This window comes from Podarcis tiliguerta, assembly GCF_965153285.1.
Source record: "Podarcis tiliguerta genome assembly, chromosome: 16".
In the NCBI taxonomy this organism is placed as follows: domain Eukaryota; kingdom Metazoa; phylum Chordata; class Lepidosauria; order Squamata; family Lacertidae; genus Podarcis; species Podarcis tiliguerta.
In genome coordinates this window covers 14,257,735-14,279,960 of record NC_139549.1, presented here as the reverse complement: position 1 = coordinate 14,279,960, position 22,226 = coordinate 14,257,735, and the positions used below count along the sequence as shown (strand labels likewise).

Genomic DNA, 22,226 nt, shown 5'->3' with positions numbered 1-22,226 from the left:
AAGACAAAACACAAGCGGCTTTCATTCTGGCACTCTGGCATGAGTGCTCCATCCACTTTTGCCCCTGGCCCTACTTACCACAGGCATGTGGCCCCTGGAATGTTACCTAGAAAAGGATTCCCCACCTTTCATCACCACCAAGCGCCATTTTCAACTGCCCAGGTCAACCCCCTCATAGAGCAGGCTGAGTCTTTCTCGTCTCCAAAGCTAGTTTTATTTCTAGGTGCCTCGTGACTACAGGACCAGAAGGTGCAGATCTTGCTGCAAGGTTCCCTCTCTCTTTCTCTTTCTTCTCTGCCTGCCAGGCTTGGCTTTCAGGTCGATTCTGGGAGATCTTCCGGAGATTCTGTCCTCCTACGCCTGAAACACACCACAGGTCTGAGAACGTCCTGGGCAAGGCATCAGGTGTGCCTTGCCAAAAAATAAAAAAACCCAAGATGAAAGAGGGTGCTGATGCACATTAAATTTGCATCTGCTAATTTTGTAGGTAACAACTCGCATGCAGAAATAATTTCTGTAGTGTGAACAGAAACACAATACACCCCGCCATAGTGGGGAATAGGACAGTCAGCAGGTGAACTGTGTGCCTGCTCATGAGAACAAAAAGGGTCGGCTGCTGGGTCAGGCCAATGGCCCTTCTAACCCAACACTCTGTTCTTGCAATGTCCAACCAGATGCCAACTACAGTGGACCCTCTGGATACGAATTTAATTCATTCCGGGGGTCTGTGACACCCTGAAAAATCCATATCCAGAGGAGCTGCTTTTGCGTACACACACGGCGTGCAGAGCGCTTCTGCGCATGCGCGAGCAGCGAAACCCAGAAAAATACTTCCAGGTTTGCCGCTTTTGCAACCCAAATTTTATGTTACTCAAGAGTAATGTAACCCGAGGGTTTACATAGGCCAGAACTGCTGTCCAGGTACTAACATTTGATGGGCAACCTTTCAAGGCCCTAGCTTTTCAACCAACCTTGGCTTAAAGCATGGACTGTTTTTAATCCAGACATCAACCGTGCAACTTTTCCAACAGAGGGGACAGAGGGCTGTCCTCTGCAAAGCAGGACACATGGCCTCCTGAAGGAAGGGCTTTCCAGGGACTTCCATGCATGCACACACACCAATCCACTCCCCATGCCTGCACACCCCTCGCATCCCACCTAGGCAGTGGCGTAGCGTGGGGTGGGGGGTGGCGACACAGTGGCAGTTGCCCTGGGCGCAAAATTGTTAGGGGCGCCAAATGTCAACACCCGGTGCTGCCTCAATATAGCTGCACACTTCTGACACCCGGCTCCATTGAAAACGGCTACTCCATGTGAACCAGGACAACGGAGCGACTCTTCTTATCTCTGCAGCTGCGATCTCCTGGGTGATGCAGATGCCGTTAGGCAGTTGAATGTGCATGTGTAGTACTCTGTCTGTTTCCCTCCCTCCCAACCCCACTCTGTACAGCCCCCAGGCACTGGCAACCCTCGCTACGCCACTGTACCCAGGCCACCCAAATAAGCTTTTCAGGTGGCAGCAGGCAAGGATCCCTTTGCCTTACCCCTTGTTTAATTTACATGGCATGTGTGCTACAAAGCAAAAGCTGGGGCGGTAGCCACCCCACTGTCTTCTCTCCATAATCCTCTGGGCCTTTACAGGACACAGGCCCATGTAAAATATATAAATCAATAGCTGGCAATTGACATCAGCCCCAGAGGGCACACCAGCATTTCATAGAATCATAGAACTGTAGAGTTGGCTGGGACCCCAAGGATCTTCTAGTCCAGCCCCCTGAAATGCAGGAGTGGCAGCTAAAGAATCCTTGACAATCGAGCCTCCATTTAAAAACCTCCGATGAAGGAGAGCCCACCGCCTTCCAGGGGAGTCCATTCTGCTGTCAAATAGCTCTTCCTATCAGAAAGTTCTTCCGGAGGTTTAGTTGGAATCTCCTTTCTTGTAACTTGAAGCCATTGCTTTGAGTTCTGCTCTCTCTGGGTGCCCAATAAACAACCTGGAGATTAAATGGAGCTCCCGATTCTTTCTTTGCAAGCGGGGTGCACTGACGGTGAGTCTGCCTGGGAGCGGCTGCGCTAGGGAGTCCCAGCAGGCCAGCATAAGCTCCTCTTCTTTCGGGAACGGCTGCATTGCAGGGGGTTGCTCTAGATCAGCATTTCCCAACCTTGGGCCTCCAGCTGTTTTTGGACTACAACTCCCATAATTCTCAGCTAGCAAGACCAGTGGTCAGGGATGATGGGAATTGTAGTTTGAAAACAGCTGGAGGCCCAAGGTTGGGAAACACTACTCTAGATGACCCTCGGGATCCCTACTACCAATTCTACGATTCTATGATACTAACACAGGGCTAGAGCCCTTGCTTGGCATGCAGAAAAGACCCCGTGTCCATAATGATTTCCAAATGAACAAGGGGGAAATTTCTGGTTTCACTCGGGACGAAGGAGAAGGCCTCCGGCCAGCCACCCTCTTCCTCTCAACCTTCCTTACATGGCTTTGCCCGAGGACTTGCGAGCAGATTGCCGCACCGCGTGCTTCCACAGCATTTCTTCGTCGATCCCCAGCGCAGCCAGGACCTGGGAGAAACGGCGCTCCACAGCCTGGCGGGCGTTGGCCTGGCAGGGAGAGAGGCTTGAGTGGAGACGCAGACAGGCCAAAAGCAGCGTAGTTTAAAAAAAAACCCGTACAAATGGCCCTATTGCCACACGCTATGCTCTCTCGCTCTCTCTGCTGCCATTTTACTGGCTCTGCCAGAACAAAGGCAGCAAGTCTTTTCCTTTACAGTTTGAAGGCCAGGAGGCAACTTTGGTTGCCTTGCAACGAACTGATCTTTCAGTGTGGCCAGCACCTACCCTCTGGAAGTCCCTGCCCACTGACATTTGTTCTGTTTATAGCCAGCTCTTCTTCCCAAAGGTGCCCATGGCAGTAAACACAGCGAAGCAGGCGAAGCCTTGTTGGCACTGATCTGTGGCAGGGCCTTTTCGGTGGCAGCTCCTGTTTGCGAAATGCCTTCCGTGGCGAGGTGTGCCATTCTAAGAGCATTCCTGCTTACGTAGGGCTGAAAGATACTGTTCCCGGGAACCCTGAGATCAGTGCTTCTTGAAATAATATTTTTAGAATTATTATTTTGCTTTAAGGTTTTCTGCATTGATAAATCAAGGCCGAGTGGACAACTCAAACTTGTGTCTTCTTGCACTGAACCGAATATTCAAGCTGCTATGCTATATAACCCATTGCTTCCCCTCCACCCCAGCCCCCGGCCCCCGTTTCACCTGCATGACTCTCTCAAACAAGAAAGGTCTGCTCTCCACGCGGTCTTGCATCTCCTGCAGCTGCAATGTGTACTCTTCCATGCGCTGCTTCTCCTGCCTCCTGCACACCAAAGGGAGAGGTTGGTAGGCCTTTGCTGCATTACTCCTCTTCTGATCCCTCTACCCCAACCTGTAAATAACCAGGCCAGCTTCCCCTGCAGGTAAGTAGAACACCTGCTTTGTGTGAATCACAGAGTTGGAATGGACCATGAGAGTCATCTAGGCCAGCCGCCTTCAATGTATGAATCTTTTGGGCTTGAACCCATGACCCTCATGTTATAAATCTGATGCTCTACCAACTGAGCTGTCTGGGCTCAGGTTCAATCCTCCCCAATGGCATCTCTAGATTTTAAAAGTCAGATAGCGGCAGAAGGGGGGAGGAAGCTGTTGCCAGGAAGAATATTCCAGGAATGTGGCCCTCCAGGCTTTTCTGCCTGGCCCTCGGGATCCTCCCGAGGCCACACCCCTCACCCAAGCCACACCCCTCAGCAGCTCTCCTCTATTGCCCTCCTTAAGTAACTTCTTCTGGCAGGAACGTGCCCATGAACAACCCATAATCTTCCCAGAAACCTCTGTCATGCTCAAGAGCAGAATTGCTCCTTCCAGCCTTATGAAGATCGCTGGGTAATAATTTTGGCAGTCCTCGATACAACCCTAGTTGGCAGCCGAGCACAAGCCAGAAAACAGGCTGTGTATACCTTTAAAGCACATCCGCCCGCCTCAAGAATCCTGGGCACTGTAGCTCTGCGAGGGGTAAACTACAGTTCCCAGGGTTCTTTGGGGACGGCGAATGTGCTCCAAATGTGCTTTTTGTGGGATGTAATCCATTGGAGCAGTCAAATACAACATTCCTTGCTTCCCTAGAGTGGACACAGGCAGGGGGATGTTACGCCAGCCAGTATAACTTCCTGTTCCACTGGTCTGGCGCGTCCTCCCCCTGCATGTGACCAGACAGATGGGCATGACTCTGGCTGACTCCATAAAATAGTCGTCACGCAGCCATATTTCTCTTGATGCCATTTTCTTCTCTTAATGTATTTTGCTGTCTGCTGGCTCTCAGCCAGCAGTACATGGGCTCAGTCTCCATATGGGATGAACTCACACTTTGTTCTGTAATTACAAGATAAAGCCTGTCTTCAGGGATTATACTGTGAACTGAATGTGAGTAAACTTCTTGTTACTTTTAAGACTCTTGTGTCTTGATTCTTTTAAGAGAGCTCAAAAGGGACTTGCCAGGAATAATCCAAACTGGGCAAGCGAGACTAGATTGCTTAACTAAAGAGATTCAAACGAATCTGCAAACTAGCTTACTGCTGTATTGGGGGGAATCTGCTCTGCTACATGACTCACTAGCGTGGAAGGATCATATTTAATCAATATATCCTTTCCTACTATCCTTAACGGGACGCGGGTAGCGCTGTGGTAAAACCTCAGCGCCTAGGACTTGCCAATCGCATGGTCGGCGGTTCGAATCCCCGCGGCGGGGTGAGCTCCCGTCGTTCAGTCCCAGCTCCTGCCCACCTAGCAGTTCGAAAGCACCCTTAAGTGCAAGTAGATAAATAGGTACCGCTTTATAGCGAGAAGGTAAACGGCGTTCCGTGTGCTGCTCTGGTGCCGGTTCGCCAGAGCAGCTTTGTCACACTGGCCACGTGACCCGGAAGTGTCTGCGGACAGTGCTGGCTCTAGAGTGAGATGAGCGCAGAATCCTAGAGTCTGCCAAGACTGGCCCGTACGGGCAGGGGTACCTTTACCTTTTTACTATCCTTAACAGTCCCACGCTTTCAAGGTATGGTGCATATGCAGCCCCTGTTCTTCCCCACAGCCCAGAGGGATTTTGCAGAAACCTCACAGCATGTTACCTGAGCATCTCCCGTTTTCTCTGCAGTGACACGGAGGGGTGGTGCATGGTCTGGTACGTCGCCAAGCACTTGGCCACTTCCCGCTGCACTTGCTGCTCCTTCGCCCTGCGCAGCTCGGCTCGCCGCTTCTCCTTCCGTTCCTGCCTCTCCCACTCCAGCAAGAGCATCCTAACAAAAAGAGGCCAAGCTCCTGCAGCCAATCAGAACCTGCGTTGGACGTTCGGGTTCCAAAGAACGTTCACCATCCAGAATACTCACTTCCGGGTTTGCGGCATTTGGGAGCCAAAACATTTGACTTGCAAGGCGTTTGCCTTTTGAGGTACAGCTGTACCTGCTTGCAGTTTTGCTTAATATACACATTTTTGCAAAGCAATTCTCCCCAATAAATCACATTTTTGTCTTATTTTCACTAAGATGGACATTTTTATGTACATTATATGTCAGTGTGTGCATTTCTGTATACATTACTTGGCTGTAGAAGTGAATTGCAAAATTTAGGGAAGTGAATATTTCAAAGGTGGGGGGTGGGATGGGGAGTGTTGTTTCCTGTTTCAGAAATGGCAAATTAGGTTCCTCTTTAAACACAAAATGAATTTAATTTCTCCTCCATCCCCAGCTTTCACTTAGCAACAGTCAGCTTTTGGGCTTCTTTGTTTTAATGTTTAGCTGAAAAATTTGCAACCTACCGCCAAGCAACCCCCTGGCCTTTCTCATTGGACTGCAGGAAATAATAGCACAAAGACTGTGGAGCCACCACCCCCCTCCCCAGGTGCCCTGCTTACCTGTTGGCCTCTTGCCGCTTGTCAGAGGTCTTGGTGTGCATCACTGGAGCAACCATGGGGGGACCAAAGTCCGGGCAAGAATGGGCCCTCCAGTGAACCCCATACAACCGCCGGACCTCGTAATACGTGTCGTCTGGGTCCTGCTTGTCCTCTTCTCCAGAGAATTGCTGGGAGCTGCCCGTGGAGTGAAGTCGGAAAGGCTTACAGATGGTCAGTTTTGCTGGGCGGAGGAGAGCACAGAGGCATTAACGTGACCCGTCCCAACCTGCCTGCCCACATATCGTCACTTCGCAGCATATTAATTGATTAATTTAAAATATTTTTTATTGAAACTACGACAACAGAAATAGAAACAAACATCCAAACAGGAACTGGACCGTTTACAAGGATACACCGGATTAAGAGTAAACTTTAAATGAAAATGATTGCTCTTATAATCCAGTCTAAAGAAAAAAGGAGAAAAAGCAAAGAAAGGAAAACAGAGAGTGAAGAAGAGAGGAAAGAAAGAGAGGCCAGCACACATTAGGGGGAAAGGCAAGTTATAAATGTAATAATTGTAATAGTAATGTTATAAGAATTTTAAGGTCTCACATATAGAATAAATGTTCATAAATGCACACATATCTAATTACATGAACCATGTGTCTGAAACGGTATAGGAGAACAATCTTGAAGCCATTTTGAATCTCTCAATGACCTCAAATATTCCTCTGCAGTAAAGGAGGCAAATGGGGAAAGCCTTCCCACTGTCTTTTTGCTTGCAAATCCTGTTTTAAGGGCGCATTTGTGTATGAAGGAGCCTGTGACCTGGATTTAGGAACTAAAGTATTAACCATCACAAAAGAATGGCCAGGCTGCCCAGGTAATGCAATCAGTGACCATTATCAGGTATCCTGGCAAACAGGATTTCTGCTGTAGACCGCCTCCTCTGCTGTAGACCGCCTCCTGTGATGTATGTATGATGTTTGGGGTGGTGGTTTTGGGCTACAGGGTGGGCAATTTCAAAAGTCTATATATGGGATTGCGCACCATTGTTCAGAGTTCTCCTCCCTCCTGCGTGTGGTAAGTGGGGACCCTGTTGCAACAGTTCCCTGAATAAAGATCAGGCTTGCTAGCTGCTTTGCTTTTCAATTTACTCTAGTTGGCTGTTATTTCTCCTACTAATAGGGAACCCACTTAAGGACTCTATATGGGCTCTGGAATACCCCATAAGGGAAAAGGAGCGGGTTTCTCCCCCCTTATAACAACAACAACAACAACTCACTTGACCAACTGAGTCGGACTTAGTTGGACGCCATCCTTAATCTTGACCTTATGCCACCCCTCACCTTGCCCATTATCAATGAATGACTGCTCCCCACCTTGATCCTTCCTCTGCTCCAGTTGCTCTTGGAAGCGCCTCTGGAGACTCTTGAAATTGGGGATCCTGCGGTTGATGGTGGGCTGGAAGGTCAGCTGCTCTTCCCTGTCGGTCTGGGCCCGGCCCTTGGCTCTCCTGGCCTCCCTCTGGGGAGCAGGCTCCTCGGGCTCTGTGGCCAGGCAGAGGAGCTCCGCTCGGAGTTTCTCTTCCAGCCGCTTGAGCGAGAAGCGCTTGTTGCTCCTGGGGCCCTGATCCTCCAGCCTCAGGAGCTCCTGGGTGAGCTGCAGCCAGCGGTGGCGCTCCTGGCGCATCTGCCGTTTCCGAGCCTCCTGCCGGGAGTCCATCTTCCAGTAGAGAGGCAAGAGGGAGCTCCCGGGAGCCAGGCCCACCTGGCGGTGGCACTTCTGGCACGTGGGCCAGGGATCCTCAGGGACGCCATTCGAGGGCTTGGGGTCTTTCGAGTAATGGCCGCCTTTAGGGCTGCCGGCTCTCGGGTTCCCCGACTCTGGCGTGCAGGGAGGCTCACGGAAGGTGGTGACAGAAGTCTGAGGGGACCTCTTCTTCTTGGGTTTCTCCAGGAGCCGGTCTTGGTACATGGCCTGGCCATTGACAGAGATGCTCTCCCACATCCAGTGGAAGGGAAAGGAACCCGGTCGAGATTGCTTGGCAGATGCGGGAACTGGTGTCGGGCTTGGCGAGGCATTGCTGACATCTGGAGTGGGAGGTACTGGGTGCTGCCTAGGGGGGAAGCAGCAACACTCAGATTGGATACAAACCTGGTCTCCCCACCTCCCAGTTTTGGAACCTTGCTTCCCAGCTTTGATTTGAATAATCAAAACACTTCCAGACCAGCAGCTTTTAGTGCATGGGTAGGCAAACTAAGGCCCAATCACCTTCTAAATCCGGCCCATGGGCAGTCCAGGAATCAGTGTATTTTTACTGGCATTCTATTTTGGGGGGCACATCCTGCTACTTTCCAATCACACTAGTAGGTGTCACACAACCACGGAGGCAGGTCCTATTGAAGGACTTTGGCTCAGTGGCAAAGAGAGTTGAAAAGAACTGCAGGACAATTGCAGCATCTGATGCACATTTCACTTGTGAACCTGGATAGCTCAGATGGTTGGAGCATGGTGCTGATAATGCTGATAATGCTAAGGATGCTAGTTCGATCCCCGTATTGGACAGAAGCATATTCCTGCGTTGCAGGGGGTTGGACTAGATGATCCTCAGGGTCCCTTCCAACTCTACAATGCTATTATTCTGTGTCATGGACTGGTTGGGTGCAGAGGAATGGTGGGAAGAACCAGCAGGGGAACCACTCAGAGAAGAAGCCTCACAGCCTGTGGGGCAATGATGGGACGATGTTGAGTGGTTGGAGGGAGAGGACTGGGAAGAGGAGTTGCCAGAAGCTGGAGAGGTAACAGGGTTTAGTGAGCAGGGAGAGTCTGTGGCAGAGAGAAGTCCAGCATCAGAGGAAGAAGCTGAAGCAGGAGAGGAGGGAGGTGAAGAGACAGAGATGAGCCCTGCCGAAGAAGGATCACAGCTGTCTCCCCTTCCTGATGTGACAATCCCCCTTTCCCACTTGTTTCCCAGAACCGAGAGAGGCATGAAAAGGGCGGCGGAGAGGTAGGTTGGCTGCCTGCAGGCGCAGTCTCAGATTGCTTGGGAAAAGCCCTGCAGTGGAGAGGAAGGCTGTGAGGAGGCATAGTCTCAGCAACTGGTTTTCATGGAAGAAGACCACTGGGAATGTGCTGCCCTGACTATTAGGCCTGACACTCAACCCCAAGTCTTGGGGGATCATGTTTTTGCTAATAAAGAGTTAACTCCATCTTTGAACTGTTTAAATTGTAAAAATGCGCCTTTCTCTGTAAGACCTCAGACTGGGCAGGTTGTTTATTTTAAAATGATAAGCACAAACAGATTCTGCTCTGAATCAGGTGCATTCCCCTTGAATTACAACCCATTCCTTACTTAGGATTCCTCCAAAGAATCCTGGGAACTGTAGCTTATTAAAGGCACTGAGAGTTGTTAGAAGACCCCTCACATCACCCTTCACAAACTACAGTTGCGAGATTCTTTGGGGGAAGCCACAATTGTTATAGTAGTATAAAAACATAAAGGGACCCCTGACAGTTAAGTCCAGTCGCAGACGACTCTGGGGTTGTGGCGCTCATCTTGCTTTACAGGCCGAGGGAGACGCCATTTGTCCACAGACAGTTTTTCCGGATCGTGTGGCCAGCATGACTAAGCCGCCAGAGCAGCCGCCAGAGCAGCGCACAGAAACGGCGTTTACCTTCCTGCTGGAGTGGTACCTATTTATCTACTTGCACTTTTTTTGACGTGCTTTTGAACTGCTAGGTTGGCAGGAGCTGGGACCGAGCAATGGGAGCTCACCCCGTCGTGGGGATTAGAACTGCCGACCTTCTGATCGGCAAGCCCAAGAGGTGCAATGGTTTAGACCACAGCACCATCTGGACCCCTTATAACAGTATAGGAGTGCTTTAAATGTATGCTGTGGATGGGACCCCCCCCCTAAAGCCCACAGCAACAACTTGCCTGCTCAGTTCTTGCTCTGGGTCTAAGTCTGAGATGCTGTTGGCATTTGGGACTGTTTCCTCAGGCTCCCAGCAGGGCTTCCTTGCAGGGTGAGGGCCTCTCTTCTTCGCCCGCTTCATGCAGATCAGCATCCCATCACCAGCATCCAGGTAGTCCTCCTGAGTCACACAGAGACGTAGCACCAAGGCTGGCTCCAGAGACATGCATTTGGGCACCAGGACCCTGAGCCCAGCAGAGGGCCCACCGTCTAAACCAAACCACACTTTCTACTTTGCACAGAGAAGATCGGTTGGAACATAAGAGATCCCTCAGTTTGCTCTTCCAGGTTGGGGTGGGGAGCCAAAAATGTCATGCCTGAGGGCCCGCCCAAAATCCTAGGAGCCAGGAAACACTGGTAAAACACAGTGTTTTTCCAGTGGCGGTTTTACCACTGGAATGACTGCACTGATTCTAGTGGTACCATCCGGGCAGGACTTTGGGGCAGATGCCCAGGACCCCACTCAGCAGAATGAGGCCTCCTAAATACAGCAGTAGGATGTATCATTTTACAGGGTGGAACTTACTTCTTGTTAACTTCTTCAGTGAGGAGCCTTAAAAATACCTTTTTGGGTGTGAGGAATTCAAATCTGCTTTTATTTTTGTGATTGGACAACATTTAGCTTGGTAAGTCTACATTTTATGAAGAAGCATAGAATAAATTGCTTTAGGAAAACCAATGAATTCTAATTTTACCTTCTGAAAATGTCAGTCATGCTAACTAATAATAATAAATAAAAACAATATTAATATATAATATACAACTTCAAGTACTTGGCAATCATTTGTCATGATTTCTATGCAATTTCACACACATTTTATGTACCAATCCAAACTAAATTAAATCAATATAACCAAGCAATTTATTTTGAATTCCCAAGTCATGTTACAACTTTTTAGCACCTCTCCTTTTGGAAATTGATAAGCTGACAAATTCAGCATGCCCTAATTGGACTGCCTTACCACATTTCAAAGTAAATTAAGCAATGTATATTGTGCTTTTGCTTTGAACTGTGCGATTTACTGCCTGGCGCACTGTGAAACTGAGGCTTAAAAATAGAGATATTTAGGCATGCGTGTTCACTTGCATTCTGCACCCTTTCCCTCCCCGCCATACAACTTCTGGTACAAGTTACGAAATCAAGTCCAAGGGAAACAATGATTCCCATGCAGACTGACTGAGAATTTCCCATCATTCACCTGGGCCCCATCACTCTCTGGCTAGGAGCAGGCAATCCTCTGGCTTCCAAGGGCCATAAGGAGCAATGGGTGGGTGCCTGGGGGCTGCATGCCAGTGGCATGGCCGCACCTGGCAGTTGGTGTGGCCTTGGTGGACACATTCACAATACTTCTCTCTGGTTTTCAAAGGCTTACACGTCCCTGTGAGGCAGACCCCCCCCCCCCAAGTAGCAAGGGAAACACGCTTGGAAAGTATATGAGGTACACAGAAGCATTTTGGCCATGCTGATATTGCTGAACTAAAACATATATAATACCAGGCCATTGGCAGTGCTTGCTAGGGCGGATGGGTGCTGTAGTTTAACCACGAAGGCCAAATTTTCCTCACACCAAATATCACTGGATGGAGAAACCGTGACTTCACCTCTTTGTACAGTGCCTAAGGAAGGAGCATATTAAAACAGTGCTAATCTGGTTGTTTTGTGTGTGCGAAGTATGGCCTCCGCTTATGGGAGCAAGAAACCCGTTGCCCTCTCCGAGCTACCTGCTGTGGAGGGGAGCTCTCCGAGATCAGGCCCAAAAGCCGCACCTGCCCCTTTGGCTCATAGATGGTGCCGGCGATCCGGTTAATGGGGTCCACTGAGGGCTTGACACAGGCATTGGTCAGCACCGAGTGGCGATGAGGGTTCAACATGGTGCCCACGACAACATGGAAGGGGACGCATCAGCTTTCCAGTTACCACAGCAACCGGCCTACTTCCAGAACAGCCTGAGTGGCAAGCTTCCGGAACAATGCATGGCTCTCCCCAGCCGGGGGTTTTCATTTTTATTTATTTCATAAAAGTTATACACTGCTTGATTGTAAAAAAACGAAAACAAAAACCACCTCAGAGCCGTTTACAAGATAAAACAGGAAATTCACAACCCTACTCCAGACCCTCCTATTGTCCCTATTTTCCAGGGACAGTTCCAGATTTACAGACGCCGTCCCAGTTTCTGATTTGATCCCAGAATGTCCTGGTTTTTCTTAAGATGTCCCTATTTTCATCAGAGAAATGTTGAAAGCATATGGTAGGATGTCCCAATTTTCATCAGAGGGTATGGAGTTATGTGACCTCTGAGCCAATGAGATACATCCTTTAGAAGACATCTGAAGGCAGCCCATTATAAGGTAGTTTTTTAATATTAAGTATTGGAGCAACCCAGTCTGATGGGCAGGGTAATAATAATAATAATAATAATAATAATAATAATGGAATAGGATGTCCCTATTTTCATCAGAGAAATGTTGGAAGGTATGCTACTCTATAACATACAGAAATTAAAATACTAAAACAGATAACTTTCTAAGCATCTGGGTAGGTTTGTCTAAACAGGAATGATTTTAGCAGAAAGAGTAAAGTGAAGGTTCCTGCTTGATCTCAGTCAGCAGGTAGTTCTAATGGGTGCTGTGGCACTAAATGATCCGAGTTCTACAAATGCAGAACAGGTATTACGTGGCACTTGTAGGCCAATTCCACCAATCAAAGCGGTCAATTTGGCATATGTGAGGTAAGGTGATCTCACAGGTAAACTGGTCCCAATTTGTTAAAGGCTTTATATAGTGATAGTAACATATTGAACTTGGCTTAGTAGCAAATCGGCAAGTAGCGCAGATCTCTTGAGCACAGGCGTTCTAGGCTGACAAGGCCTCACTCCTGTCAGCAGCCATGCTGCAGCATTCTGCACTACCTGCAGCTTCCAGATCAAGCGCAAGGGAAGCTCCCACATGGAGTGCATTGCGGTAATCCAGTCTTGAAGTAACCAACACATGAATTACTCTGGCAAGGCTTTCCCGGTCCATGGCAACCCATGCTGGGCTTTCATTTAAAGCTTGCCTTTCCACCCCAGAGCCCGTTTGCAACAGCCTTCGAGCGACTTGATGTGGCAGAAGTAATATACTGGGGTTCTTGGCTTCCACACCGTATGAGAAGCACTGTTCTCAATCACTGTAATGTAGCTGGCCACTTCTGGAAACAGTGTGTGAAGTTAGATCGGGGGTGAAGAACCTCAGCCCCCCCCCCCCGATGCTGCTGTACTACAACTCCCATCATTCCTGATATTAGCCATGCTGGCTGGGGCTGATGGGAGTTATAGAATCCAACATCTGAAAGGCAACAGGTTCCCATCTCTGAGCTAGATGAACCTTTCAATCAAGGCAATGCCATTTGAGAGTGTGTTTATGTATTTATATATATATATAAATAACTGTAGTCACAAGATAATTGTGTTGTCATTTTAAATAGCATTTTAATGTAAAAGGTGCATTTACATCTAAATGTAGGCCCAATGTCAGATGAAAAGCTGAAACAGAAGAAAATAGCAGCTTTCCCCAAACTAAGCCAAGGAACTCACAGCTAAAACAGGATTAAAACCCACATCTCCATTACTCATGGCCACAAGGAAAGGTGGGCATCTCAAGAGCCCAGCATTCTTGCCCTCCTCTCTGGGGGGCTGTTTGCTCTGGTGGCTGATTTACTAGTGAAAGTACCTAGAAATTAAAACCACCTACAAGCAGTGTGGGCTGACAACTTTTCTGGAATGCAGCTCGAATTTCCATCATTGCTTTTCCGCTGTCCTCTCAAAACTGTTGCGATTCAGGGAAGCAGAATAGATCCATAAGAAGGAACAGGACTGTTTCTGTCTGATGTTGCCAACCTATAATGCCTGCTCAGCATCAAATGATGCTCAAATAAGCCTCCAAACCACCATCTCCTGCAAAGGATGCCCTGACACCCCACCTCTCAGGGCACTGGGAGTGACCCCATCATCCAGGAGCTCAATGGTAGAGCCCTGTTTTGCATGCATAAGGTCCCAGGTTCAATCCTCAGCAGCTGAAGCATCTATGTAGCTGGTCTGGAAAGTGCCACTATCCGTCAGAGCAGTCAATATTAGGCTAGGTGAACCACTCTCGGGCTCCAAATAAGGCCATTTAATACACCCTATATTACTGGAAATATTATTGGAAAACAGGCCAGGAATCCTGTCTCTTTGATCCACCCACCCCATCTTGTGGGCTTGCAGGAGTGCAGACCTCCAGGCAGGCAACATTTTGTAGGCAATACGGCCAAAGCACAAAAGCAGAGCTTAGATGTGGAAGGATCCTAAGCATTGCAAGGCGGCTGGCAGAATTCTAAAGGAAAGGGATAAATATCGCCAGAATTCCTTCACTCATCTCTTGCTCGCTTTTGGAAGAAACAAGTTCCCTATGTCAATGAGATACCAACCTCCAAATGCCAAGAAGAGAGTGACAGGTAAAGCCTTCACACCTACTGCAAACTTTTGTGTTGTGTTTCCACCGCAATTCGTGCCTAGTTTTTCTTAGCTTCTCCCTGTGCCTTCCATCTTGAGAGAGTAAGGAAGGGGGTGTGACATTTCACAGCTGTGGAGTGAAATAAGCTGGTGGAAAAGCACCACGCAGATCTGAAAGGCAGTGAATAAATTTGGTCCCAGCAACCTCAGCCGCCAGATGGAACTTAGCCCAGCAGGATGGCTAAGCCATGGAGACTTCCTTCTAGACCACTGAAGTGAACCGTTTGGGGCCCCTCAAAAGCATCCCCAGTGTGCCAAAAGCCACCAAATCAGATGGAAGTACATGTCACCAGAACCCCAAAAGGAAAAAGCTATTGATGACAGGGGAGCAAAACATGTGAGAATTCATCTCTCAGTTCATCTGCTTTTGAGCAGAGCAGAGGTGTAGCTAATCGCTCTCCCCTTACAGGGGCTCGACTCCTCTTGCAAAACACAGAATGGAAACCTGGAAGGAGAGAGAGAGAGATTGTCATGGTCTGCTATTAGGCTGCAGTAGAAAGAAAGAGAAACAGGGCTACCATCAGTTCTGTTGGGAAATGCAGTAATCCCTGGCTCTTCCCCTCCTTGGACTCTTTCCATTCCAGATGGTCATTTTGAGAACCTTGTAAGTGAAATAACTAACTAAGAAATAGTGTCGGGTTTTCTTTTTTCCTCCTCTCCCCCTCCCCCCCCTTTTCCTTTTATGTCAAGACTGTCTTAAGCTTGAAGACAAGGGCTATCTTATTATTAATCTTTTCAATCCACTCTGGGAGCCTTTCTCAGCTGAAGAGCAGGTTAAAATGCTTCAGATTAACAAAAAGTAACCAGAATGGATAAGTAGTGTGTGGGTCATTATTAGCATTCCTTCAAAGTAATCATAAGTGACCATTTTTCTGCAGATAATATTTTACTGTATTTCTGCTGCTCCTGTAAATTGCACAAGAAGAGCTCTTTTTGGAGTCAAGGTGGGGGGGGGGGGGGGAGAGAGTAAGTGTGTGACTACATCAAATACTGGAGAAAGATTTGAGAAAAGTAGCCTTGTGTGTTCTGAGCTTCCAAGACTCACAGGCCTTGCAGTGATTGTGCCTTGGGACTGCTGCCATTTCCTAACATTTTAACACACCCCACCATCTGCAAATAAACCAGGGTCCACTGGCTTACAAAGTTCCCCCCAAAGCTGCCTTACAGGGTTATTGTAAGGATTACAACCAAGTACAGTGGTACCTCTGGTTACATACTTAATTCGTTCCGGAGGTCCGTCCTTAACCTGAAACTGTTCTTAACCTGAAGTACCACTTTAGCTAATGGGGCCTCCTGCTGCTGCCGCACCGCTGGAGAACGATTTCTGTTCTCATCTTGAAGCAAAGTTCTTAACCCGAGGAACTATTTCTGGGTTAGTGCAGTCTGTAACCTGAAGCGTCTGTAACCTGAAGCATCTGTAACCCGAGATACCACTGTAAGTTATGTCCAGTGGTTTGAACATGCAAAAGCGCTGGACAAACCTCTGGTCCATGGGGGCTCATGAGGAGTTGGACACAACTAAACAACAACATCAAGCATTGTTAAAAGAAATTATTTTGCCCACTGATTGCTTTTTTCTGGTCATCCTTGCATAAGAAGTGCATATTATACATAGCCCCAACCTGCACCCTGGAACCCACCTTTAGAGGTCACGGGATTTGGGGAGTGGCTCAGATCGGGGGCACTTAGTTCGGAAGGTGATCCCGTCCCCCGGCAAAGGGGAAGCAATGAAAGGCATGAACCACACCAGGTGCCCCTGATTCCCCAGCACTTCCCGAAGGTTGTCTTTCCAGCCCAAGTCGTACTGACGATCTCCTTCGAACCATTCGTTGGTCGTCTGCCCACGCAGGGCCAGCAGGCTGTGAAAGAGCAGGAAGCCCGTGCAGAAGAGGAAGCCAACAATGCAGACGTCAGTCACAAAAGCAAAGATGAAGACTGTGATGTTCACCTGCCCTACAAGAGAGATCCAAGTGCTACGTTAGTTACCAAAAGGAAAGAGAGGAAGATGGGACCCCAGGACCCCTCCGTCTGCTTTGCTGGAAAACTTTTGGCTCTGCCTCTCCTCAAAATCTTTCCATTCCAGCTTCTCTTAAGAAATGCCTCTGTTGGCTCACCACTTCCCAATGCCCTTTCCGTTTGTGCCATGGCTTGTATATCGTAAGCCTGACGGCAGGGATGCCTTATCTTTAGAGGAAGGGACCTTGTTGAGTGGTAAAGTATCTGTTTTGAATGCAGAAAGTCCCAGGACATTGTGGAGTTGGAAGGGACCACAAGAGTCATCTAGTCCAACCCTCTGCAATGCAGGAATCTTTTGCCCAATGTGGGGCTGGAACCCATGACCCTGATGTTAAGTATCTCATCCTCTATCAATTGAGCTTGAATTAAACCCTGTCTACAGATACAGGCATCCCCCCACTTGTGCACCTACAACCACGTATAGTGGCACCGGGAAATAATTAAGTAATTTAATTCATATCAGGAAATGGAAGAAGAGAGCTGGAGAGTCCTCATGGCTCGTGAGGAGACCCTCCCCAGAGCTTGAAGAGGACAGGTAAAGGCAGCGGAAGCCCCAAAGAGACCAGAGGCACAGTGAGGCACAGTTTAGGCTGCTCAGCCTCTCTGCCTAACAGCTGATGCATGCGTTAGCACAGCAGCAACCTTTCCGCGCATCCTCCAGCCTTCTGCAAGCCCCAGCGCTTCAATTCCAGTTGTGGATATTTTTGGTACAGTATTTTTGATCTGGATTGGAGAGAGAGAGGCACCAAGGGTGTTTCAAGGGTGTTTAGGGGGCACTCCTCACTTACACGATTTTCCTGTATGTGTGCGGGGCGCTGGAACGTCACCATGCATTAAGAGGGGAGTCGCCTGTACTCTCAAAAGCAGGGCTGGTACTATTAAGAGTGGGGCAGAGGCCTGTTTTGTCAGTTTCCAGCATGCAACCGTAGGTCTGGGATGGAGTCTGTACGGCGCCAATGAATCTTACCCATCAGTAACATAAGCCAGGGAAGTAGTAGCAGCAGCATTGCCTGGACAGAGGTGCCCTCCTGGAGCAGTGATAAGACCACATCAGCATTGATCACGCAGCCATACAGCAAGGCGACAGAGCCATGTAGCAGCAGGCAAAGGAAGTAGCGGTAGTTCTGGTAGCCCAAGCACTGGCCAAGCAAAGTGCAATGGTGGTCACGCCGCAGGATGCAAACGTTGCAGGAGAAACAGTGGCTGCAGCGGGGAGGCACGTGAGATTGGCAGGAGTAGCAGTAACTGAAAGAGAGAGAGTGAGAAGCGATGGTGAGGTTTCTACTGGGCTCATCTTACTCCACTCACTCAGCCCAGTGGCAGAGGACATGATTTGCATGGAAACCTCCCACAGAAACCTCCCTAGCATACAAATGCAATGAATTGCACAATGTAAGTGCTGCTGTAGTAAATACCCAATTCCTTGTGGCCACTGAGGAATTCATTTACAATATTCCTCTTTGGTTTATACAGTACTGTATACGCATTCGTTTTTTAAATCTTACATATTAAATCCATTTCTCTAAATGCCCCTTGTTGTTGATTATGTTTGTTTCTCTCTCTCTCTCTCTAACACTTGCCTCCATCATCTTAATGAAGTAGGAGCTTGCTTACAAAGAACAAAAAAACCTGTGCTGCAAGCCTGCAATACATTTAGGAATGCTAGTACCTAACAGGTAAGACATCTGGTTCAATACTGTTTACTCTGGCAGAGCATCTAACAGAATGTCTACCCTGAAATTCTCAGGGGACTTTCCCATTATCTGCTACCTGGTTCCCTTTTTAAGTAATGGTCCCAGAGATGGGACCTCCTGCCTGAGAGCAGCGATTTCTCAATTCCTTTCCCTTTAAGGCACCCCAAGCTTTTAGCTAGGCCTCACTGGTGCTGTTGCTCTCCTCAGGGCTTTTCCTCCTCTGAAAAAAAGAGCTTTGGAAAAATAAAATCCAATGAGAAGAATGTCTCTGAGCATGTCAGGCCAAGGCGCTTTCCTTAGCCCGGGCTTCCTCACCCTCGGCCTTCCAGATGTTGTTAGCCTACAACTCCCATGATCCCTAGCTAGCAGGACCAGTAGTCAGGGATGCTGGGAACTGTAGTCTCCCAGATGCTGGGAACATCTGGAGGGCCAAGGTTGAGGACTTCCCAGTCCTTTTCCCGCCACTTCCCCAAGCCCCGCCCCACACTCCCACGCTCTTCTCTGATTGGCTACCGTCCGCCGAAGCCCCCCCAACTCACTCCCATCCTTGCCCCGCCCCCGCCAGCATAACGCCGCGCGTGCTGGGCGAGGCGGTGACGAAACGGCGCGCGTTCTCAAGCACGTTCCCCAGCAGGAAAAGCAGCGATGCCAGCGACACAAATGGGAATGCTTCCGTCCTAGGGGCCTCGCTCCCGCGCTCGCCGCCGCCTCCGCGTTGCCGAAGCAGCAGCACCGCGACCACCTCCAGGGCGAGCGCGCCCACCAGCGCCGCCCCCACGCACACGGGCAGCACCCTCCGCTCCCAACCGCTGCCGGCCATAGCGGCGCATGCGCGACGCCGGAGGAAGTCTTCGCTGCCAATCCAAAGAGCGAGTGGGCTCTGGGGACCGCCTTTAGGAGTGTGATTGGCGAGCCGCCTAGCCAATCCATCCGCCACGTGAGGCAGCCCTCGCGCTGTGTTTACCTCACAGCGATTTCTGTCAGTGGGGCGCTTGATTGACTTACGCTGCAATGTGAATATAGTCACCTGTTTAATAAATATTTAGCAAGTCTGCTCAGAAGCCCCACTGAGTCAAAACACTAGCAACTTAAGCTGCTGCACACCATACATCTAAGGGCTTCTACCCTAAGGTTACCAGATTTTTTCAATAAATCCGGGGACACTTAACAAAATAAATTATTTTTTTAAAAAAAGAAAGAAAAAAGTTATTTAAAAAAAATTAAGAAAAAAAGTCAACACCACAGATCAAGGTTTTTGAAACTGAGCTGGCGAGTAGTTCCTCCAGTGGGCGGACGGCACCCAGTGGGGACTCCGAGATACAGCCGATTCTCCTGCTTTCGCTGCGGGGCTGCCCCAAAGCTCCCAGCCGCCGGCGGTTGAAGTGATCCAGCGCTTCCTGCCTCTGCCAGATCCAACTCAGAGCTTTTGCACGAACACACCCACCCCCGCACTGCTCCTTTCTCTTTCTCTCGCCCCCATCACTCCTCCTCTCCTCCCCACAGCCGTGCAGCCGCAAGCAGCTCAAATGGAGTGGAAAATGGCCAGTGGTGGCAGATCGAGCCTTTTAGATTACCTCCTTCACGTTTGGTACTTAGCTGTCTCTAATCTGCTTTTATTTGCCAGAAGCCCCCCTCCCCTCCCACCAGCTTGGGCGGGGGCGGCGAGGAGACAGAAGAAGCGGGGTGGTGGTGAATATATATGTGTGTGTCCCCATATATTTTGGCTGCCGCCGCTTCTATACACGTTTATATGATAAGGTGAGCCCAGGGGTGGGTAGAAAAGAGGGGGTGGGGTGGAGACTGGAGGAAGAGGTGGAGGCGGCTCCAGTTCAGAGTTACTGGAGAATCCGTGTCAGGACTTCGCAATCCGCAGTCACACACAGAGAGAGGTGCGTGGACGAAAGGGAGCTGGCTGTAGTAAATACCCAATTCATTGTAGCCACTGAGGAATTCATTTACAATATTCCTCTTTGGTTTATACAGTACTGTATACGCATTCATTTTTTAAATCTTACATATTAAATCCATTTCTCTAAATGCCCCTTGTTGTTGTTGTTTTTTGTCCCCCCCCTCTCTCTAACACTTGCCTCCATCATCTTAATGAAGTAGGATCTTGCTTACAAAAAACAAAAAAAACCTGTGCTGCAAGCCTGCAGTACATTTAGGAATGCATTTAGGAATGGGATTTTTCTTTTAAAGAGCGATTTCACTCGCCCCCCACTCTCCTTTTCCTCTCTCTCTCTTCCTTTCTCTCCCCATTGCTTTCAGCGCGACCAGCTTTGCTCTTGATCTCCGTTCACGGGGCAGCAGCAGCAGCGTCAAGGAGAGAGGAAAAGCAAGGAGGGGGGGAAAGCGAAGCTTGAAGAAGGGTTGGAACTGGATCCTGCTACAGGCCAGGATGCCATCCAGGGAGATGTAAATGAGGCGGACGAGGCCGACGGAGATAAAGGGGGCTTTTCTATCCGATTTTCCCTCTTGTGCGTGTGCCTGTGCTAATAGAATATATGGCGGCAAACGATGGACTGATTTGGCTTTCTTCGTAGCTCCCCTCCTCTGAGCAGTTGTTAAGACAGCCTTGAGAAGTGTTGGTTAAAGGAGACAGCTGATTTTAAAAAATTAGAAAATAAGGCACTCAATTCTGCACCACTGCTCTTGTATAGTAAAAGTATCTCTTTCCCATCCGTCCCAAAATTGTTTTAATGCATTTCACTTTATCTATAATTGCACTACATAAATGGCTTTTCCGTTCTTAATTAATTTTCTCTATACAGGGAAGTTTTTAGAAATATTTGAACATTGATGTTACTCATAATGCATGTTCTCATGTCCTCTAAGAAATTGATGTATGGGGAAAGGAAGTATTTTAGGAGTAGCTTAAGTTACGTGGTTGCTTTCTTTATGCATTAACCTGCCTTTCATGGCCCATTTCTGTCCTTAAAGACACCCAATTTGGTTTTAAGCTACACCTTCAGCCCTTTGAGGACACTGGTACCAACTATTGTTGTTGTTTAGTCGTGTACAACTCTTCGTGACCCCATGGACCAGACCACGCCAGGCACTCCTGTCTTCCACTGCCTCCCGCAGTTTGGTCAAGCTCATGTTGGTAGCTTTGAGAACACTGTCCAGCCATCTCATTCTCTGCCATCCCCTTCTCCTTGTGCCCTCAATCTTTCTCAACATCAGGGTCTTTTTCAGGGAGTCTTCTCTTCTCATGAGGTGGCCAAAGTATTGGAGCCTCAGCTTTAGGATCTGTCCTTCCAGTGACTATAGGGACCCCTGACCATTAGGTCCAGTCGTGGCCGACTCTGGGGTTGCGGCGCTCATCTTGCTTTATTGGCCGAGGGAGCCTGCGTACAGCTTCCGGGTCATGTGGCCAGCATGACTAAGCCGCTTCTGGTGAACCAGAAACACTGTTTACCTTCCCGCTGGAGCGGTACCTATTTATCTACTTGCACTTTGACATGCTTTTGAATTCCTATCAGTTGATGCCAAACCAGCATACCACACCGTGATGCAGTATGAAAGGACACTTTCTATTATGGCCTGGTAGACAGAGATAATCAAATGCTGATTGACATCATTCTTTCGCAATACTCTGAGGATATGGAGTCTCTGTTGGGCTTTCTTAACCACCTGGGTTGTATTTATTTTCCAAGTAAGGTCTTCACTGAGATGAATTCCTAGGAATTTAAAGGAAGAGACTCTCTCCACACAGCCCTCCCTGAGGTACAGCGGGGCTAGTTCTCTCTTCCTCCAAAAGTTTCAAACCATCTCCTTTGTCTTGCTGATATTAATGAAAATCTCTAAGTGATTTACAGCATATTAAATAAATAAAGCAATAAAGCAATAACCCACTGATGTTCCTCCGGGCTTCTGAGGAGCCTCTTTCTAGGGCTGGTGAGTCTGGGCCCTGCCCCCTAGGCCAGATGGAAAGGGCCTTGCAGGGAGCGGCCTTCACCCCTCACAGCTGGGCAAAGGTTGTGGTTTAAGGTTTTATTTCAAGGTTGTATTTTTATAATGTTGTAACCTCCTCTCAGACTGTGTGGTGAAGGAAAGAAACTTAACAAAAAACAGCCCAAACCAA

The 22,226-nt window shown here is 48.7% G+C and overlaps 2 protein-coding genes across 3 annotated transcripts; both read right to left on the bottom strand.

The window, feature by feature from the left end:
- Window positions 1–191: 191 nt before the first annotated feature.
- TSGA10IP (testis specific 10 interacting protein) lies at window positions 192–11,836 on the bottom strand. Of its 2 annotated transcripts, XM_083416974.1 has the most exons (8): window positions 11,626–11,835; window positions 9,863–10,024; window positions 7,309–8,041; window positions 5,948–6,167; window positions 5,166–5,333; window positions 3,268–3,367; window positions 2,486–2,610; window positions 192–360 (listed from the first exon to the last, which is right to left on the bottom strand). In XM_083416974.1, exons 1-8 carry the CDS (start codon window positions 11,773–11,775, stop codon window positions 315–317), a joined length of 1,704 nt encoding a protein of 567 aa, XP_083273100.1. In that variant the 5' UTR covers window positions 11,776–11,835; the 3' UTR covers window positions 192–314. The 2 variants fall into 2 exon arrangements, with proteins under 2 accessions (XP_083273100.1, XP_083273101.1); XM_083416975.1 differs by lacking the exon at window positions 2,486–2,610 and having other exon boundaries at window positions 11,626–11,836.
- Window positions 11,837–13,345: 1,509 nt separating this feature from the next.
- Window positions 13,346–18,978, bottom strand: ZDHHC24 (zDHHC palmitoyltransferase 24). The gene is made up of 4 exons (XM_083417013.1): window positions 18,682–18,978; window positions 17,416–17,693; window positions 16,073–16,385; window positions 13,346–14,877 (listed from the first exon to the last, which is right to left on the bottom strand). Exons 1-3 carry the CDS (start codon window positions 18,960–18,962, stop codon window positions 16,075–16,077), a joined length of 870 nt encoding a protein of 289 aa, XP_083273139.1. The 5' UTR covers window positions 18,963–18,978; the 3' UTR covers window positions 13,346–14,877; window positions 16,073–16,074.
- Between the last annotated feature and the right edge of the window lie 3,248 nt (window positions 18,979–22,226).

Coding starts and splice junctions, on each gene's coding strand:
- TSGA10IP (XM_083416974.1), bottom strand. CDS start 11,775: ATGTTGAACCCTCATCGCCACTCGGTGCTGACCAATGCCTGTGTCAAG. Junction 10,025..11,625: donor AGAGCTCCCCTCCACAGCAG/GTAGCTCGGAGA, acceptor TGTGTGACTCAG/GAGGACTACCTGGATGCTGG. Junction 6,168..7,308: donor GGAGCAGAGGAAGGATCAAG/GTGGGGAGCAGT, acceptor TCCTCCGCCCAG/CAAAACTGACCATCTGTAAG.
- ZDHHC24 (XM_083417013.1), bottom strand. CDS start 18,962: ATGGCCGGCAGCGGTTGGGAGCGGAGGGTGCTGCCCGTGTGCGTGGGG. Junction 17,694..18,681: donor GGGGCGGGGCAAGGATGGGA/GTGAGTTGGGGG, acceptor TCTCTCTTTCAG/TTACTGCTACTCCTGCCAAT. Junction 16,386..17,415: donor CTGGCTTATGTTACTGATGG/GTAAGATTCATT, acceptor TCTCTCTTGTAG/GGCAGGTGAACATCACAGTC.